This window comes from Pan troglodytes, chromosome 16, assembly GCF_028858775.2.
Source record: "Pan troglodytes isolate AG18354 chromosome 16, NHGRI_mPanTro3-v2.0_pri, whole genome shotgun sequence".
NCBI classification, from domain to species: domain Eukaryota; kingdom Metazoa; phylum Chordata; class Mammalia; order Primates; family Hominidae; genus Pan; species Pan troglodytes.
This window is the reverse complement of record NC_072414.2, coordinates 35,513,728-35,534,326: the sequence shown is the minus strand read 5'-3', so window position 1 is coordinate 35,534,326 and position 20,599 is coordinate 35,513,728. Positions and strand designations below refer to the sequence as shown.

Genomic DNA, 20,599 nt, shown 5'->3' with positions numbered 1-20,599 from the left:
GACTACAGGTGCGCACCACCACACACAGCTAATTTTTGTATTTTTTTAGGAGAGACAGGGTTTCACCACGTTGGCCAGGATGGTCTTAATCTCTTGACCTCGTGATCCGCCTCACTTGATCTCCCAAAGTGCTGGGATTACAGGCATGAGTCACTGCGCCCGGCCCAGAATGCACTTTTTAAAGTGTCCACAAGAGACTCTATTTATTTATTTAATGTTGAATTGGTTTATTTTCTAATTTGCTGTTCTTAAATATTTTTATAGAAAATAGAATATTACTTAAAGTAAAAATTTTAAGGCCAGGCATGGTGGCTCACGCCTGTAATCCTAACACTTTGAGAGGCCAAGGAGGGTGGATTGCCCAAGCTTAGAAGTTCGAGACCAGCCTGGGTGATACGGTGAAACCTCATCTCTACTAAAATACAAAAAATTAGCCGGGCATGGTGGCATGCACCTGTAGTCCCAGCTACTTGGGAGGCTGAGGCAGGAGAATTGCTAGAACCGGGGAGGCAGAAGTTGCAGTGAGCTGAGATCATGCCACTGTACTCCAGCCTGGGCAGCACAGCGAGACTCCATCTCTAAAAAATGATAATAATAAAAACAAACAAACAAAAATTCAGCCAGGCATGGTGGCTCACACCTGTAATCCCAGCTCTTTGGGAGGCTGAGGCTGGCAGATCACTTGAGTTCAAGAATTCAAGATCAGCCTGGGCAACATGGCAAAACCCCACCTCTACAAAAAAATAAAAATAAAATTAGCCAGGTATGGTGGCATGTACCTGGGGTCCCAGCTATTTGGGAGGCTGAGGTGGGAGGATCACCTGAGCCTGGGAGGTGAAGGTTGCAGTGAGCCGAGATTGTGCCACCACACTCCAGCCTGGGTGATAGACTGAGACCGTGTCTCAAAAAATAAATAAATAAATAAAAATAGAAAACTCCAACAGTTTTCTAATTGAAAGACTATTATAATAAGGTAAGCAGAAGAAAAGCAATCAAGATTTAGGAAAATATAATAGTGTTTTGTGTTTTTAATTTATTAATTTATAGTTTATACTTTTAACGCCTGGGCATGGTGGCTCACGCCTGTAATCCCAGCACTTTGGGAGGCCAAGGAGGGTGGACCACTTGAGGTCAGGAGTTCAAGACCAGCCTGGCCAACATGGTGAAACCTTGTCTCTACTAAAAAATACACAAATCAGCGAGGCATGGTGGCAGGCACCTGTAATCCCAGCTACTCAGGAGGCTGAGGTAGGAGAATCGCTTGAACTTGGGAGGTGGAGGTTGTAGTGAGCCAAGACCATGCTACTGGCCTCCAGCGTAGATGGCAAGAGAGAAACTCCATCTGAAAAAAAAAAATTATTATTTACTCTAACAATGTCAATATTTAATTATAATTATAATATCAATTATAATTATAAACAAATGAAAAGTCTAATAAGACAGACTTCCAACTTATACCTTGAACTGTAATTTTAGTAATATTCTCTCATGTTGTTTTGTCTTCTAACAGATTCCACCTTTCCTTGTGCGTGCCTGCGTGTGTGTGTGTGTGTGTGTGTGTGTGTGTGTGTGTGTATGCCAGGTGTCTTATATTTGAGAAGAGTCTCACATTAGGTCCAAAGACACAAATAGGTTGAAAGTAAAAGGATAGAAAAAGATATTCTGTGCAAATAGTAACCAAAAGAGAGCTGAAGTAGCTATACCAGTATTAGACAAAATAGTCTTTAAGTAAAAAAATTGTTACAAGAGGAGCGGTGCAGAGGTGCATACCTGCAGTCTTAGTTACTTGGGAGGCTGAAGTGGGAGGATTGCTTGAGCCCAGGAGTACTCCAACTGGGGAACATAGCAAGACCCTGTCTCTTTAAAAAAAGTTGTTACAAGTAAGAGAAAGTCATATATTGATAATGAGGTAAATTTATTGGAAGATAAAACAATTATAAACACATACCAAATAACGGAGCCCCAAAATACATGACACAAACATTGACAGAATTGAAGGAAGAATTCTACAATAGTAGTTGGAGACTTCAATACCTACTTTTATTTATTTTATTTTTAGAGACAGAGTCTTGCTCTGTTGCCCAGGCTGGAGTGGTGTGATCATAGTTCACTGCAGCCTTGACCTCCTAGATTTAAGTGATCCTCCTGCCTCGGCCAAAATGCTGTTGTTGCAGGCATGAGCCACTGTGCCCAGCCAATACTCACTTTTAATAATGGACAGAACAACTCGTCAGAATATTAGTAAGGAAATGGCCAGGCGAGGTGGCTCACACCTGTAATCCCAGCACTTTGGGAGGCTGAGGCGGGTGGATCACAAGGTCAGGAGATTGAGACCATCCTGGCTAACATGGTGAAACCCCATCTCTACTAAAAATACAAAAAAATTAGCCGGGCGTGGTGACGGGCGCCTGTAGTCCCAGCTACTTGGGAGGCTGAGGCAGGAGAATGGCGTGAACCTGGGAGGTGGAGCTTGCAATAAGCCGAGATCACGCCACTGCACTCAAGCCTGGACAACAGAGTGATACTCCGTCTCAAAAAAAAAAAAAAAAACCACACAGAAAATTAGTAAGGAAATCCCAGCACTTTGGGAGGACAAGAAAGGATAAGCAGGAGTGTCGCTTAAGCCCAGGAATCTGAGACCAGTCTGGGTAACATAGTGAGACCCTGTCTCTACAAAAAATTAAAAATTTAATTGGGCATGGTGGCACATGCCTGTAGTCCCAGCTATCTGAGGGGCTAAGGTGAGAGGACTCCTTGAGCCCAGGAAGTTAAGGCTGTTGTAGTGTGTTGTGATTGTGCCACTGTACTCCAGCCTGGGTGACAGAGTGAGATCCTGTCTCTATTAAAAAAAAAAAAAGAAGAAGAAAATTAGTAAGGAAATAGAACACTACAAACCAACTCGACCTAACAGACATATATAGACCATTCCATCCAACAACTGCAGAATGCAGATGCTTCTCACATGTACATGAAATATCCTCCAGGATAGACCATATGTTAGGCCACAAAACAAGTATCCATAAATTTTAAAAAGTTGAAGTCATACAAAAGATCTTCTCCAACCACAATGGAATGATGCTAGAATTAATAACAGAAGAGAAAACTGGAAAATTCACAAGTATAGAAATTAAACAACATATTCTTTTTCTTTTTTATTTTTTTGAAACAGATTCTCACTCTGTCGTCCAGGCTGGAGTGCAGTGGCATGATCTCAGCTCACTGCAACCTCCTGCATTCAAGCGATTCCCCACCTCAGCCTCCTGAGTAGCTGGGACTACAGGCACGTGCCACCATCCCCAACTAATTTTTGTATTTTTAGTAGCGACGAGGTTTCACCATGTTGGCCAGGCTGGTCTCAAACTCCTGACCTCAGGTGATCCACCTGCCTTGGCCTCCCAAAGTTCTAGGATTATAGGTGTGAGCCACCACACCTGGACTCCTTTTTTATTTTTAATTTTTGTGGGTGAAACAACATACTTTTTTTTGTTGTTTTTTTTTGAGACAGGGTCTCACTCTGTCACCCAGGCTGGAGTGCAGTGGTACGATCATGGCTCAGTGCAACCTCGACCTCCGGCTACTCACCCCCTGAGTAGCTGGACTACAGGCACACACCACCACACCCAGCTAATTTTTGCTTTTTTCTTTTTTTTCTTTTTTTTTTTTTTTTTATAGAGACAGAGTTTCACCATGTTGCCCAGGCTGAGCTCAAGAGATCTGCTGGCTTCGGTCTCCCAAAGTGCTAGGATTACAGGCATGAGCCACTGCGCCCAGCCAACAACATACTCTTAAATGACAAATGAGTCGAAGAAGAACTCACAAGGGAAATTAGATTATACTTTGAGATGAATGAAAATGAAAACATGCCAGATGGTATGGGATGCAGCAAAATTAGTGCTCAGAGAGAACTTTATAGCTATAAATATTTAAATTTAAAAAAAGAAGGGCCAGGTGTAGTGGCTCACATTTGTAATCCCAACACTTTGGGAGGCCAAAGTTGGAGGATTGCTTGAGCCCAAGAGTTCAAGACCTGTCTGGGCAATATAGTGAGACTTCATCTCTACAGAAAAACTTTAAAATTAGCCAAGTGCGGTGGTGCAAACCTGTAATCCCAGGTGCTTGGGAGGCTGAGGTGGGAGGAGAGCTTATGCCTGGAAGGGAGAGGTTGCAGTGAGCTGAGATTGTACCATTGCATTCCAGCCTGTCTCAAAAAAAAAAAAAATCTGAAATCAATAATCTAATTTATACTTTATGACACTAGAAAAAGAAGAGTAAACTAAACTCAAAAAGCAAAAGGAGCCGGGCGTGGTGTCTCACGCCTGTAATCCCAGCACTTTGGGAGGTCGAGATGGGCGGATCATGAGGTCAGGAGTTCGAGACCAGCCTGGCCAACATGGTGAAACTCCATCTCTGCTAAAGATACAAAAAAAAAAAAAAAATTAGCCTGGCGTGGTGGCACGAGCCTGTAGTCCCAGCTACTCAGGAGGCTGAGGCAGGAGAATCGCTTGAACCTGGGAGGCGGAGGTTGCAGTGAGCCGATATCGCGCCATCGCACTGCAGCCTGGGCGACAGAGAGAGACTCTGTCTCAAAAAAAAAAAAAGAAAAGAAAAGAAAAATAAAGGAAGGATATAAAGATTAGAGTGGAGATAAAGAAAAAGAAAAGAAAAACAATAGAAGAATCAATGAAACTAAAAGTTGGTTCTTTGAAAGATCAACAAAATTGGCAAACCTTTAGCTAGACTGAGAAGAAGAGAGAGAAGACTCAAATAACTAAAATCAGGGATAAAAGTGGGGACATTGCTATTGATTTTAAAGACATAAAAATGATTATAAGAGAGTACCATGAACAATTGTATGCCAACAAATTAGATAACCTAGTTGAAATGGACGAATTCTTAGAAACACGCAAAGCTACAAAAACTGAATCAAGAAGTAGAAAGTCTAAACACACCTGTAACAAGGAAAAAATTAAATTATTATTATTATTATTGTGGGTTTTTTTTTTTTTTTTGAGACAGAGTCTTGCTCTGTTGCCTAGGCTGGAGTGCAGTGGCATCATCTCAGCTCACTGCAATCTCTGCCTCCTACATTCAAACGATTCTCCTGCGTCAGCCTCCCAAGTAGCTGGGATTACAGGCACTGCCCACCACACCCAGCTAAGTTTTGTATTTTTAGTAGAGACGGGGTTTCGCCATGTTGGCCAGGCTAGTCTTGAACTCCTGGCCTCAAGTGATTCACCCGCCTTGGCCTCCCAAAGTGCTGGGATTACTGGTGTAAGCCACTGCATCCAGCCAAAAAAGATTAGTAACAAAAACCTCCAAAAAACAAAAAGTCTAAAACCAGATGGCTTCACTGGTGAACTCTACCACATATTTAAAGAAGTAACTCAGTCTACTCACGCTCTTCCAAAAAAATTGAAGAGAAGGAAACATTTTCTTGAGGTCAGATAACACATTTCAGATGACACCATAGGAGAAGAAACCAATATCCCTTAATTATAGAGGCAAAAGTCCCGAACAAAATGCTAGCAAACCAAATCCGACCGCACAATAAAAGAATTATACACCAGGGCTGATGAGATTTATCTCAGGAATGCAAGAGTGATTCAATACAAGAAAACTGGTCATTGTAATACACTACATTATTAGAAAGAGAGAAAAAAACACAGTCATCTAAGTTGACACAGAAAAACATTTGACAAAATCCAACACCCTTTCATGATAAAAACACTCAGCAAACTAGGAATAGAAGGGAACTTAATGAACATGATAAAGGGCATTTATGAAAGCCAAAGCACACATCATACTCAGTAGTGTAACACTAAAGGCTTTCCCTCTAAGATTTGGAACAAGACAAGAATGCCGGCTTCAACCACTGCTATTCAACATTCGTACCAGGAGTTTTAGGCAAGGAAAAAAAAATATCCAAATTGGGAAAGAAAAAATAAAAGTATTTCTGTTCACAGAGGACATGGTCCCAAATATAAAATCACAAAGAAGTCTCAAAAGAAAACAACAATAAAAAAGCGGCTATTAAAGCTAACGAACAAATTTAGCAGAGTTGCAGGTTACAGGATGAACTCAGACTGGGCGCAGTGGCTCACGCCTGTGTTCCCAGCATTTTGGGAAGCTGAGGTGGCAGGATCACTTGAGCCCTGGAGTTTGAGACAAGCCTGGACAACATAGGGAGATACTCTCTCTACAAAATAAATAAATAAATAAATAAATAAATAAATAAATAAATAAATAAATTAGCCAGGCATGTTGGTACGCACCTGTAGTCCCAGCTAATTGGGAGGCTGAGGGAGGAGGATGGCTTGAGCATAGGAGGTCGAGGTGGCAGTGACTGGTGATCGCATCACTGTACTTTAGCCTGGGTGATAGAGCAACACCCTGTCTCAAAAAAAAAAAGAAAGAAAAAAGAAAGATCAACTCACAAAAATCTTGTGGGCCGGGCTCAGTGGCTTGTACCTGTAATCCTGGCACTTTGAGAGGCTAAGGCAGGAGGATCACTTGAGGCCAGGAGTTCAAGACCAGTGTGGTCAACATAGCAAGACCTCGTCTCTATAAAGTAATTTTTTGCTGAGATAGGGTCTTATTCTGTCACCCAGGCTTGAGTGTAGTTGTGCCATCATGGCTCACTGCAGCCTTGACCTCCTGTGCTGGAGCAATCCTTCCACCTCAGCCTCCCAAATAGCTGGGGCTATAGGCATATACCACCACATCCAGCTAATTTTTGTATTTTTTGTAGAGATGGGGTTTTGCCATGTTGCCCAGGCTGGTCTCGAATTCCTGGAATCAAGTGATCCTCCTACCTCAGCCTCCCAAAGTGCTGGGGTTATAGGCATGAGCCCAGGCTTATAAAATAAATTTTTAAAAATTTGTATAAAGATTTTTTTTTAAGACAGGTTGTTGCTCTGTTGCCCAGGCTGGAGTGCACTGGCATGATCTCAGCTCACTGAAACCTCTGCCTCCCAGGCTCAAGTGATCCTCCCACCTGAACCTCCCAAGTAAGTAGGACCACAGGCATGTGCCACCACGGCTGGCTAATTTTTTGTAGAGATGTGGTATTGCCCTATTGCCTAGGCTGTTCTTGAACTGGCTTCAAGTGATCCTGCCACCTCGGCCTCCCAAAGTGCTGGGATTACAGGCATGAGCCACGGTGTCTGGCCCAATTGTGTTTATATACACCAGCAATGAACAACTGAAAAAGGAAATAATAAAAACAATTCTATTTTCCATAGCATTCAAAAGAATAAAATGCCTGGGAACAAATTTAACCTAGAAGTTGAAAGATTTGTACACCAAAAACTACAAAACATTGCTGAAAGAAATTAAGGAAGGCCAGGTACAGTGGTTCATGCCTGTGATTCCAGCACTTTGGGAGGCTGAGGCAGAAGGATTGCTTGAGCCAAGAAGTTCAAGACCAGCCTAGGCAACATAGGGCCCTGTCTCTACAAATTATATATATATATATATATATATATATATATATATATATATATATATATATATATTTTTTTTTTTTTTTTTTTTTTTTTTTTTTTTTGAGATGGAGTCTCACTCTGTCACCCAGGCTTGGGTGCAGTGGCGCAATCTCCACTCACTGGAACCTCCGCCTTCCAGGATCAAGCGATTCTCCTGTCTCAGCCTCCCGAGTAGCTGGGATTACAGGTGCTTGCCATCATGCCCAGCTAATTTTTTTCTAATTTTAGTAGAGACAGGGTTTCACCATGTTGGCCAGGCTGCTCTCGAACTCCTGACCTCAGGTGATCCACCACCTTGGCATCCCAAAGTGTTGGGATTACAGGCGTGAGCCACTGCACCCGGGGTCTACAAATAATTTTTAAGAAAACTTAACTGGGTGTGGTCGCATGCGCCTCTTATTCCTAGCTACTTGGGAGGCTGAGGCAGGAGGATCACCTGAACCTGGAAGGTCAAGACTGCAGTGAGCCATGATTGCACCACTGTACTCCAGCCTGGGCAACAGAGTGAAACCCTGTCTTGCTTAAAAAAAAAAAAACAAACAACTCAGGGTGCGGTGGCTCACACCTGTAATCCCAACACTTTGGGAGGCCGAGGCAGGCAGATTGCTTAAGCTCACGAGTTCAAGACCAGCCTGATCAGCATGGAGAAACCCTGTCTCTACAAAAAATTAAAAGAAAAAAAAAAGGCTGGGTGTGGTGGCTCATGCCTGTAATCCCAACACTTTGGGAGGCTGAAGCAGGAAGATCATAAGGTCAGGAGTTCAAGACCAGCCTGTCCAACATAATGAAACCCTGTCTCTACTAAAAAAAAAAAATAATAAAAAAAATAGCCAGGCACAGTGGCAGGTGCCTGTAGTCCCAGCTACTCGGGAGGCTGAGGCAGGAGAATTGCTTGAACCCGGGAGGCAGAGGTTGCAGTGAGCCAAGATCGCGCCAGTGCACTCCAGCCTGGGTGACAGAGCAAGACTCCATCTTGAAAAAAAAAATTAGCTGGGTGTGGTGATGCATGCCTGTAGCCCAGCTACCAGCACTCTAGCCTGGGTGACAAAGTGAGACCCTGTCTCAATAAAGAAAAAATTAAAGAGGACCTATATAAATGGAAAGGCATTTCATGTTCATGTTGAAGACATGATATTGTTAAGATGGCAGTATTCCCCAAAGCGATCTATGGATTTAATGCAATCCCTTTCAGAATTTTAATGTCTTTTCTTCAGAAATGGAAAAGCTGACCCCTCTAATTCATAGGGAACTGTAAGAGGGCCTGAACAGCCAAAAGAATCTTGAAAAAGCAAAACAAAACTGGAGGACTCAAACTTCCTAATTTCCAAATGTATTGCAAAGCTATAGTAATCAAAACAGTGTGGTATTGCTGTAAGTATAAACATATAGACCACTAGAATAGAATCAAGAGTCCAGAATTAAACATCTATGGCCAGTTGATTTTCAACAAGGATGTCAAAACTACTCAATGGAGAAAGAATAGTCTCTTCAATAAGTGGTGCTGAAACCACTAGGTATTCACATTGCAAAAGAACTCATTCACCCCTACCTCATATCATATGAAAATATTAACTCAAAATGGATCAATGACCTAAGTATAAGAGTTAAAATTATAACTCTCTTAGAAGAAGTCATAGAGTAAATCTTAATGACCTTAAATTCGGCAATGGATTTGTAGAACAAAAGCATAAGCAACAAAAGAAAAAATAATTAGACTTCATCAAAACTAAAAATATTTGTGCATCAAAGGATATTATCAAAAAGTAAAATAACAACTACAGAAAGGGAGAAAATATTTACAAATGTTATATCTAATGCATACAGATGATAACAACAACAAAAAGACAACACAGTTTAAAAAGGAGCAAAGGACTTGAATTGACATTCTCCAAAGAAGACATGTAAATAGCTAAGAAGCACATGAAAAGATGCTAACTCTCATTAGTTTAGGGACATACAAATCTAAACCACAGTGAGATACCACTTCATACCCACCGGATAGCCATTAAAAAATAAAGAAAAGAAAGTGTTAGTTAGGATGTGGACAAACTGGAACTCTCATACAGTGCTAATGGAAGTATAAAATAGTACAGCTACTGTGGAAAACAGTTTGTTCCTCAAAAAATTAAACATAGGCTGGGCACAGTGGCTCATGCCTGTAATCCCAGCTCTTTGGGAGGCCAAGGTGGGCGGATCACTTGAGCCCAGGAGTTCAAGACCAGCCTGGGCAACATGGTGAAACATTGTCTCCACAAAAAAATACAGAAAATTACCTGGGCATGGTGGTGCACACCTGTAGTCCCAGCTACTCAGGAGACTGAGGTGGAAGAATCACCTGAGCCCCAGAGGTTGAGACTGTAATAAGCCAAGTTCATGCCACTGCACTCCAGCCTGGGTGTCAGAGTGAGACTCAAAAAAAAAAAAAAAAAGAAAAAGAAAACAAGTACTCAAACAAATACACACAGATGTTCATGGCAACACTATTCACAATAATCAAAGCTGAGGATGATGGCTCACACCTGTAATCCCAGCTCTTTGTTAGGCCAAGGCAGGAGGATTGCTTAAGACCAGGTGTTCAAGACCAGCCTGGACAACATATCTCTACAAAATAGGAAATAAAAAAATTAGCCAGTCATGGTGGTGTGCACCTGTAGTCTTAGCTACTCTGGAGGCTGAGGCAGGAGGATCACTTGAACCCAGGAATTCAAGGTTACAGTGAACTACGATCACACCACTGCACTTCAGCCTTGATGAAAGAGCAAGACCCTTTCTCAAAAAGTCAAAAGGTAAAAACAACTGAAATGTCAATGAATAGATAAAATATAGTATGTACATACAATGGAATATTACTGAGCTATAAAAAGGAATGAAGTACCGATACATATTAAAATGTGGATGAACCTTAAAAACATTATGCCAAATGCAAGAAACCAAACACAAAAAGTCACATATTGTATGATTTTATTTATATGAAATATCCAGAATAAGTAAATCCATAGAGACGGAAAGCAGATTGGTGGTTTCCAGGGTTTGGGAGTAGGATGGAATGGGGATTGACTTCTTTTTTTTTTTTTTTCCCCATAAAGTGAAAGCAAGTTTATTAAGAAAGTAAAGGAATAAAAGAATGGCTGCTCCATAGGCAGAGCAGCCGGGATTGACTTCTTAATGGATATGGGGTTTCTTCTGGGGTGACGAAAATGTTTTGGAACTAGATAGAGGTGGTGGTTGCACAGCACTGTGGGTGTACTAAATGCCACAGAATTATACAATTTAAGATGGCTAACTTTTATGTTATGTGGATTTCACCTCAATAAAAAAAATTAAACCATGCAGGTACTAAAAGTAAGCAGGGTGTTAGTGGTAAATTCCTTTATCATCTGAAAGTAAGGAAAGCCTAATTCTGACTCAAAGTCAAACTTGTGAAGCAAAAAAAAGATTGATAAATTAGGCCAGGTGCAGTGACTCATGCCTGTAATAGCAGCACTTTGGGAGGCCAAGGCAGAAGGATCACTGGAGCCCAGGAGTTCGAGGATGGAGTGAGCTGTGATTGTGCTACTACACAATCAGCTACTACTACCTGAACAACCCCATCACTAAAAAAAAAAAAAAAAAGAAGTGTACAGAGAAAGAAATGCAGATAGCCATTGTACATATGAAATTATGCTTAACCTTCCATAAGAGGTATGCAAATTAAAACTACACTGAGATATTATTTCTCACCTGTTAGATTGGAAAAAATCCAAAAGTTTGACAATATACTCTCTTGGCAAGTCTGGTGAAACTAGAAATCCTGTACATTGTTGGTGGGGGTACAAAATGGTACAATCTCTATGGAGGTACATTTTGTAGTATCTCACAATTATAGTTAACCTCTGATCCAATAATCCACTTTTTTTTTTTTTTTTTTTTTATGAGACGGACTCTTGCTCTGGCGCCCAGGCTAGAGTGCAGTAGTGCCATCTCGGCTCACTGCAAGCTCTGCCTCCTGGGTTCACGTCATTCTCCTGCCTCAGCCTCCTGAGTAGCTGGGACTACAGGCGCCCACAACTACACCCGGCTAATTATTTGTATTTTTAGTAGGGACGGGGTTTCACTGTGTTAGCCAGGATGGTCTCGATCTCCTGACCTCGTGATCTGCCCACCTCTGCCTCCCAAAGTGCTGTAATTACAGGCGTGAGCCACCACGCCCGGCCCCAATAATCCACTTTTAAGAATCTATTCTGAAGCCATTTCTATGCAAAGTTGAAATAACATTTGCTTATTTATGTGTTTTTTTAGAGGCAGGGTCTTGCTCTGTCACCTAGGCTGGAGTACTGTGGTATGATCATGCCTGGAGAACAGTGGCATGATCACTGAAGGCTGGAATCCTGTGTTCAAGTGATCCTCCTGCCTCAGCCTCCCAAATAGCTGGGACTACAGGCATGTGCCACCATGCCCAGATAATTTTTAAAATTTTTTGTAGAGACAGAGTCTCACTTTATTGCCCTGGCAGGTCTTGAACTCCTGGCCTCAATGACTCTCCTGCTTAAGCCTCCCAAAGTGCTGGGATTATGGATGTAAGCCACTGCTCCCAGCCTGAAATAACATTTATATACAGTTATTCACTGGGACATTATTTAAAGTGGCAAAATATTGGAAATGACTCAGAAGTTCTTTGGTGCAAGAGTGGTTGAAAAAGCTGTGGTGTGTCCACTCAATTGAATACTATGCATCTGTTAAAACTAATGAGGAAGCTCTATATGATCTAATATGAAATAATCACCAGGATATATTATTAAGTGAAAAAAACAAGATGTAGAATAGTGTTAATAGTATGTTACCTATATTGTAAGTAGAGAGGGGAAATAAAGAAAAAATACATATATATTTACAAAAAATACTTGCTAGAAGTATAAACCAGAAACAACATTTATTACCTCAGATTTAACAATAGGGAATGGGGCTGAAGGGCATGAAGGAAACGCAGTTTCTCTGAGTGTGCCTTTTTGTATAGCTTTGACTTGTGAGCCTGTAAATGTTTTTCAAAATATAAAGTTAAGAAAAGAAACAAAACCTAAAATTGCAAAAAAAGAAAGAAATGACCCTAACTGTATATCAAAATAGTAACATAACCACATGGGTAAAATAATTTTTCAATAACTTTAGAATACTTTATCAGTTCTTTGGTGGGACAAAAAGAACTATAATTGTAATCCTTATTCAGTAGTTTAATTGTTAATAGTGATATTGATACTACAGTGATATTGATACTATGTATATAGTGTGTGAATATATATTTTATATATATATATATATGCATTATAGAGTAGCAAATAAGGAATTATGTTCCTGTTATTAGGAACCAGGATTTTCAAAGTAAGATAAATTAGATAGAAGTATAAATTCAAAAGACTTTTAAAATACTGTAATGATAAATATGAATTGGCAATATCAATATGAATTCTGGTTTTTAAGTGCTTTTTCTAGTACTATGCATTGGCAAATGTAGCATGAGCTCCTTTAGCAACTAGATTTTGGTCTCTATGTACCATTATCCACTAAAAGTAACCAGGATTCCATGGGGAAATAACTTGATTTTTGGTCTAGAGCAGGGTTTTTTTAAAGCTTTGTAGAAATTACTCTCCATCCCAGGAGTTTTTTGTTTTGTTTGTTTGTTTGTTTGTTTATTATTATACTTTAAGTTTTAGGGTACATGTGTACAACGTGCAGGTTTGTTACATATGTATACATGTGCCATGCTGGTGTGCTGCACCCATTAACTTGTCATTTAGCATGAGGTATATCTCCTAATGCTATCCCTCCCCCCTCCCCCCACCCAACCAGGAGTTTTTTTAGAATTTTTTTTCCTAATTACCTCCTACCACATGAAATTTTAACACCACAGATATATCATATATCTGTTTATGTATTGTGACCATTTACCATTGGAATAGCTAAGATTTTGTTACCCCCACCAAGAACCAATTTTGTTTGGAATGCATGGCTGAGGGCAAAGAAAGCCCAGGATGATCTTGCAGCATGTTGTAAAGGAAAGCAAGGAAACAATCAAGCCCAAAGAGGCTCCCAGTGACCAAAATTGGGACAATTTGGGCATTAAAAAGAATAATTATGTAGTTGATTGAAGTACACTGAATGTAGCTACTCAGGAGGCTGAAGTGGGAGTATCGCTTGAGCCTAGGAATTTAGACCAGCCTGGGCAACATAGCTAGATCTTATCTGTAAGAAAATTAAAAAGTTAGCCAGGCATGATGGCACACACCTATAGTCCTAGTTACTCAGTGGGCTGATGTTGGAGGATTGCTTGAGCCCAGGAGTTTGAGGCTGCAGTGAACTGTGCTAGCATCACTGCATTCCAGCCACTGACAGAGTAAGACCGTGTCTCTAAAACACACACACACACACACACACACACACACACACACACACACACACACACTGAATATATATAATAAAAACCCACAAGCTCATAATGAATGAAAACAAGAGCTGGGTGCTAGGTGAGGTAGCTCATGCACCTGTAATCCCAGCACTTTCGAAGGCCAAGGCAGGGGAATCACTTGAGTTCAGGAGTTCGAGACCAGCCCGGGCAACATGGTGAAACCCCATCTCTACAAAAATACAGAAATGAGCTAGGCATTGTGCTATGCGCCTGTAGTCTGAGCTACTCAGGAAGCTGAGGTTGGAGGATCGCTTGAACCTGGGAGTTTGAGGCTGCAGTGAGCTGTGATCGTACCACAGCACTCTAGCATGGGTGACAGAGCAAGACTCTGTCCCCCCCGCCAAAATTAAGTAAATAAGACAAATTAATACTCATCCAGTACTATTGGAAAATATTTTTCACTAACTCTCTACTCTGAAAACCAATTAAAGGGAAATAAACATTCTGCCTTTTCAGTGAGAACTGTAATTCAGTATAATCAAATAGTCCCATTTGCAGAAGGAAAGCTCTTCTTTACAGAAAATATGCCAGTTGATGGTGGAGAACTAGACATTCCTCAAAGGATCACCCCTAATCAGAAGGGGAAAGCTTCACAATGAGATCTTGTTGGTGCCACCTTAACCTAGTTAGTAAACTTAGCCTTACTTATAATGGGACAATGAGACAATATGCCTCCAGTATGATGCAATATACAGCACATGGGATCACCTCTTAAAGTATTCTTAACAAAATTATTTAACATAAATCAGTTAAGTTAGATCAATTTCCAGTTAATAGGAAATACAAGGGATAGTGAAATAAGTTAAATGATTCTATGTGGAAACAATTAGACAAGTCCAGAATGTGGGACATGACCTTCTGCAAAGACAACTGGCCTGTTCTTTTCTCTTTTCTCTCTTTTTTTTTTTTTTCTTTTTTGAGATGGAGTCTTGCTTTGTTGCCCAGGCTGGAGTGTAGTGGCATGATCTTGGCTTACTGCAACCTCTGCCTCCCGGGTTCAAGGTTCAAGTGATTCTCCTGCTTCAGCCTCCCAAGTAGCTGAGATTACAGGCGCCCACCACCACGCCTGGCTAGTTTTTGTATTTTTTGTAGAAATGGGATTTCTCCATATTGGCCAGGCTGGTCTTGAATTCCTGACCTCAGGTGATCTACCCGCCTCGGCTTCCCAAAGTGCTGGGATTACAGGCATGAGCCACCGTGCCTGACCTTCTTTTCAAAAAGTTACTATGGGCTGCGGATGGTGGCTCACGCCTGTAATCCTAACACTTTGGAAGGCTGAGGCGGGCACATTGCTTGAGCCCAGGAGTTCAAGATCAGCCTAGGCAACATGGTAAAAGCCCATCTCTACTAAAATACAAAAAATTAGCCAGGAGTGGTGATATGTGCCTGTAGTCCCAGCTACTCAAGGGGCTGAGGTGTGATGATCGCTTGAGCCAGGAGGTCAAGACTGCAGTGAGCTGTGATCACACCACTGCACTCCAGCCTGGGTGACAGCGAGACCCTGTCTCAAAAAAGTTACTATGAAAAAAGGAGAGGCTGCACTATTCTAGATTAAAAGACACTTCAAAGACATAACGAGATGCAGTGCATGGTTCATGTTTGGATGCTTTTATAAAAGACATTTGGGGGAATAATTGGGAAAATTTGAATATGGACTGGGTATTGAATGATACTAGGCAATAATTTTTAATTTTGTTTAGCTTGTTAATGGTGTTTGGCTATGTTGGAAAAATTTCTTTATATATATCTTCTCTCTTCTCTTTTTTTTTTTTTTTTTTGAGACAGAGTCTCTCTCTGTCGCCCATGGTAGAGTGCAGTGGCACAATCTCTGCTCACTGTGCAACCTCTGCCTCCTGGGTTCAAGTGATTCTCATGCCTCAGCCTCCCAAATAGCTGGGATTACAGTCATGTACCACCACACCCAGCTAATTTTTTTTTTTTTTTTTTTTGAGACAGAGTCTTGCTCTGTCGCCCAGGCTGGAGTGCAATGATGCGATCTCGGCTCACTGCAACCTCTGTTTCCTGGGTTCAAGCAATTCTTCTGTCTCAGCCTCCTAAATAGCTGGGATTACAGGCATGTGCCACTACACCCGGCTAATTTTTGTATTTTTAGTAGAGACGGGGTTTCACCATGTTGGTCAGGCTGGTCTTGAACTCCTGACCTCGTGATCTGCCTGCCCCGGCCTCCTAAAGTGCTGGGATTACAGACGTGAGCCACTGTGCCCGGCCTTAATTTTTACATTTTTAGTAGACGGGGTTTCTCCATGTTGACCAGGCTTGTCTTGAGCTCCTGGCCTCAAGTGATCCACCCACCTTGGCCTCCCAAAGTGCTGGTTTACAGGCATGAGCCACCATACCCAGCTGGAAAAATATCTTATATTTTATTATTATTATTAAGACAGAGTTTCACTCTGCCACCAGGCTGGAGTACAGTGGTGCGATCTCAGCTCACTGCAACCTCTGCCTCCCAAGTTCAAGCGATTCTCAAGCCTCAGCCTTCCAAATAGCTGGGATTACAGGCATGTGCCACCATGCCGGCTCATTTTTGTATTTTTAGTAGAAATGGGGTTTTGCTGTGTTGGCTAGGCTGGTCTTGAACTCCTGGCCTCAAGTGATCCACCTGCCTTTACCTCCTAAAGTGTTAGGATTACAGGCATGAGCCACTGCACCCAGCCATTTCTTATATTTTAGAGATGCATTTTGAAGTATTTAGAGGTGACATGTTTCATAATGTCTGTCATTTATTTTAAAACACTTTAGCATGCAGAAATAGATGAAACAAGTATGGCAAAAATGTCAGTGTGTTAAATCTAGGAGACGGGTATATGGGCATTGACTGCAGCAGTCTTTCAACTACTTTTTAAAAATATATGTTTGAAAATGTTCATAATATAACGTTTAAAAAATTGAAAATGGTTTGGTTGAAGGGTCCCCAGGAAATGCTACTTCTCAGCCAAGGAAGGGTAAGTTGGCTTTGACTTATGTTGAGAACGTGTGGCTCCTGGATTCTTCCTCATATGTCTTTTTTTCTTCCCTCTCCCTTCACCCTACCTCCTTTCCAGCCCTCTTTGATTCCATGCACAGCAGCCAGGCCTCAGATAACCCATTTTCTCCACCACGTACTCTTCATTCACCTCCCCTGCAACTCCAGCAGCGCTCTGAGAAGCCCCCTTGGTGTAAGTAATCCTTTTGGAACTGCCTAGACAAAAGTCATGAAGACTGGAGTGATTGGTGAATGAGGGGCCTGTTGCATGAGGTCAAAGAAGGTGAGGCTTGAAAGACCAGGAATATCCATTCTGGGAAGCAGTCTCATCTGCCATTTCTAAGATGAAAGGAGAATCTGTTTATTCTCTCTCTTTACCTCTTTACCTCTGTTCTCCATGTTCCTTCTATTTCATTGGAGAGAAGCTTTTCTGCAGTATTAGGAATAATTTTTTTTTTTTTTTTTTTTTTTTTTTTGAGAGACAGAGTTTCGCTCTTGTTGCCCAGGCATGATCTTGGCTCACTGCAACGTCTGCCTCCCTGGTTCAAGCGATTCTCCTGCCTCAGCCTCCCAAGTAGCTGGGATTACAGGCATGCACCACCACGCCCAGCTAAATTTTGTATTTTTAGTAGAGACGGGGTTTCTCCATGTTGGTCAGGCTGGTCTCAAACTCCCAACCTCAGGTGACCCACCTGCCTCAGAGGAATAATTTTTAATTTGGAGAGAAGTTCTTCCTCAAAGCGCTCTTTGGGGAAGAAAGAATGGAGACTTCATTCTCCTTTCATCCCTATTTGATCTCTACAGTTTTCTCCAGTAAAGATGACTAGCAGACAACCTAGATATTTAGAAAAGCTGGGAGCAGGAGGCCGGGCATGATGGCTCACGCCTGTAATCCCAGCACTTTGGGAGGCCGAGGCAGGCAGATCACGAGATCAGGAGATTGAGACCATCCTGGCTAACACGGTGAAATCCCCGTCTCTACTAAAAATACAAAAAATTAGCCGAGCGTGGTGGTGGGTGCCTGTAGTCCCAGCTACTCGGAAGGCTGAGGCAGGAGAATGGCAGAGCTTGCAGTGAGCTGAGATGGCGCCAATGCACTCCAGCCTGGGCAACAGAGTGAGACTCCGTCTCAAAAACAAGCAAACAAAAAAGGCTGGGAGCAGGAGAGACTAGAATCTGCTACTTATTTCTACATAACCCTTCTCTCTGTTGCCTGTTTTCAGTTTTTAGTTTAAGTTGAGATGCTGCTTTTTCCCATCTTGTTTATTATCTCTAATCTATCACTAGTTATTTTTGGTAACAATGTGAACAGTGGAGCCACACAGAGTTGTTAGAGTGACTATAGAGAGGAGGCGCTACTGGTGGTAATTGGAGGTGGGAATATGGGCCAGAGGCACTGGTGAAGTATCATCCTGCCTCCGGGGAATAACTGAAATCAAATATGCCTTTCATTATTTTATTTGGATAGGACCGAAGTAAAGATTCTTACTTCATTCAGCATTGGACTTAACAGTTGTAGAATTTTTGCCCTTTTTCTGGCATCCTGTTTGAGGAAGAAACTTTCCTCTCTGACACCAAGAATTCCTCCCCTGAATTTCAGATTATCCTACACTCTTTGTAGGGCCATTGCCCTTTTTACCTGTTTCCTGGAGTGTTTATGATTTCTGTGCCCCTGGAAATCTTACCCTTCTCCCTCTTCTGTTTCTGTTTGACCTTTTTGATTTGCCTGAATCAGACCACTAGCAGGATATTAAGGCTACTTCTTTACTTGGGTAAAGCTCAGCTTACATCTTTTTCTTTTTTTCCATCTAGTATCAGATTTTTGACTCAGTATCAGGTGTGTAGCCTCACTGGTAAACGTCTTCTTTAGGGTCTGTATGTCTGCATCAGAAATAGGCTCCACATCTCTTAAAGCCTTGTTGGTTCAAAACCATGATCTTCTCTCTCTCTCTCTCTCTTTTTTTTTTTTTTTTTTTTTTTTTTTGAGACGGAGTCTTGCTCCGTCACCCAGGCTGGAGTGCAATGATGCGATCTCGGCTCACTGCAACCTCTGTTTCCTGGGTTCAAGCAATTCTTCTGTCTCAGCCTCCTAAATAGCTGGGATTACAGGCACGTGCCACCATACCTGGCTAATTTTTGTATTTTTAGTAGAGACGGGGTTTTGCCATGTTGGCCAGGCTGGTTTCGAACTCCTGATCTCAAGTGATCCACCCACCTCAGCCTCCCAAAGTGTTGGGATTACAGGCATGAGCCACCGCGTCTGGCTTCTTTTTCTGCTTGAAGCATGCCTCCTTTGATTCTTTTTTTTTTTTTTCTGAGGTGGAGTCTTGCTCTGTCATCCAGGCTGGAGTGCAATGGTGCAATCTCGGCTCACTGCAACCTCCGCCTCCTGGGTTCAAGTGATTCTTCTGCCTCAGCCTCCTGAGTAGCTGTAGCTGGGATTACAGGCATGCGCCACCATGCCTGGCTAATTTTTTTTTTGTATTTTTAGTAGAGGAGGAGTTTCACTATGTTGGTCAGGCTGGTCTGGAACTCCTGACCTTGTGATCTGCCCACCTCGGCCTCCCAAAGTGCTGGGATTACAAGTATGAGCCACCGTGTCCAGCCCCTCCTTTGATTGTTTACAGAAGAGAGATAACTAGCATACCTTCAACTCAATGATGGATTGGGCCTTTGTAGGCTCAGGTTTACCAACTTTTCAAGGTTTTCTTCAATGGCAATATGTTCTGATGTTCCCTTTTCCCAGAATCTGTCGTTATGGATACCATAGTGCTTTAATATATCGTTATAATATTATCAACAAAAATGATGTTTACCAAGGGAAAAGTAGGTTAGTCCCATACTAGAGGGCAATGAAGCAGTAGAGGATGGAGTAGGAATCATCCCACAGTGTAATTGAAGACTCTGAGGTCTTTATTACACTACTGTCAGGATGTAGGAAATCAGTTTTTTAATGTTTTCTGTGTATATAATATGCACAAGCCTGTAACATTGTATGTCCCAAGACTTACAAGCGTCTTAACTCTGGATCCATAGATGTGGTTTCAGGGTAGGGTCTGTGAGCTTCAGGAATCACATGTAAAGATTAGTGTGAATATTCTTATATAGATTTTTCCTGGAAGATATCTATGACTTAGTACCTCAAAGGGGCCACTGACCCCTAGAAAGGTTAAGAACTGCCATGTAGAAATTCCATGGCCATCTTCCATTTTTGGGTAAACCATTTTCTTTTTTTTTTTTTTTTCTGAGACGGAGTCTTGCTTTGTTGCCCAGGCTGGAGTATAGTGGCATGATTTCGGCTCACTGCAACCTCCACCTCTTGGGTTCAAGTGATTCACCTGCCTCAGCCTCCTGAGTAGCTGGGATTACAGACAGCCGCCACTACGCCTGGCTAATTTTTGTATTTTTAGTAGAGACAAGGTTTTGCCATGTTGGCCAGGCTGGTTTAGAGCTCCTGACCTCAAGTGATCTGCCTGCCTCGGCTTCCCAAAGTGCTGGGATTACAGGCGTGAGCCACCGCACCCAGCCAGGTAAACCATTTTCTTTCCTATTGTTCTGATTTACATGGTTTTTCTACATTCTTCTGCCAACTTATCATTTGGGCTATAAATAATGATTACCTCTGCCCCAGAAATACATTGATTGCTTTAAAGAATGATTCTTAACAGAAGGTGTACATCAGATTCAAATGAG

General features: G+C 41.8%; 1 protein-coding gene across 14 annotated transcripts in view; it reads left to right on the top strand.

Moving 5' to 3' along the window:
- The window catches only part of PPIP5K1 (diphosphoinositol pentakisphosphate kinase 1), a 58,669-nt gene that overhangs the window by 35,504 nt on the left and 2,566 nt on the right, over positions 1-20,599 (top strand). For all 14 annotated transcript variants that reach the window (XM_063794887.1, XM_063794884.1, XM_063794882.1 and 11 more), the window contains one exon: positions 16,986-17,099. In XM_063794887.1, coding sequence (XP_063650957.1) covers positions 16,986-17,099 — 114 coding nt within the window. The remainder of the gene's footprint in view (positions 1-16,985; positions 17,100-20,599) is intronic.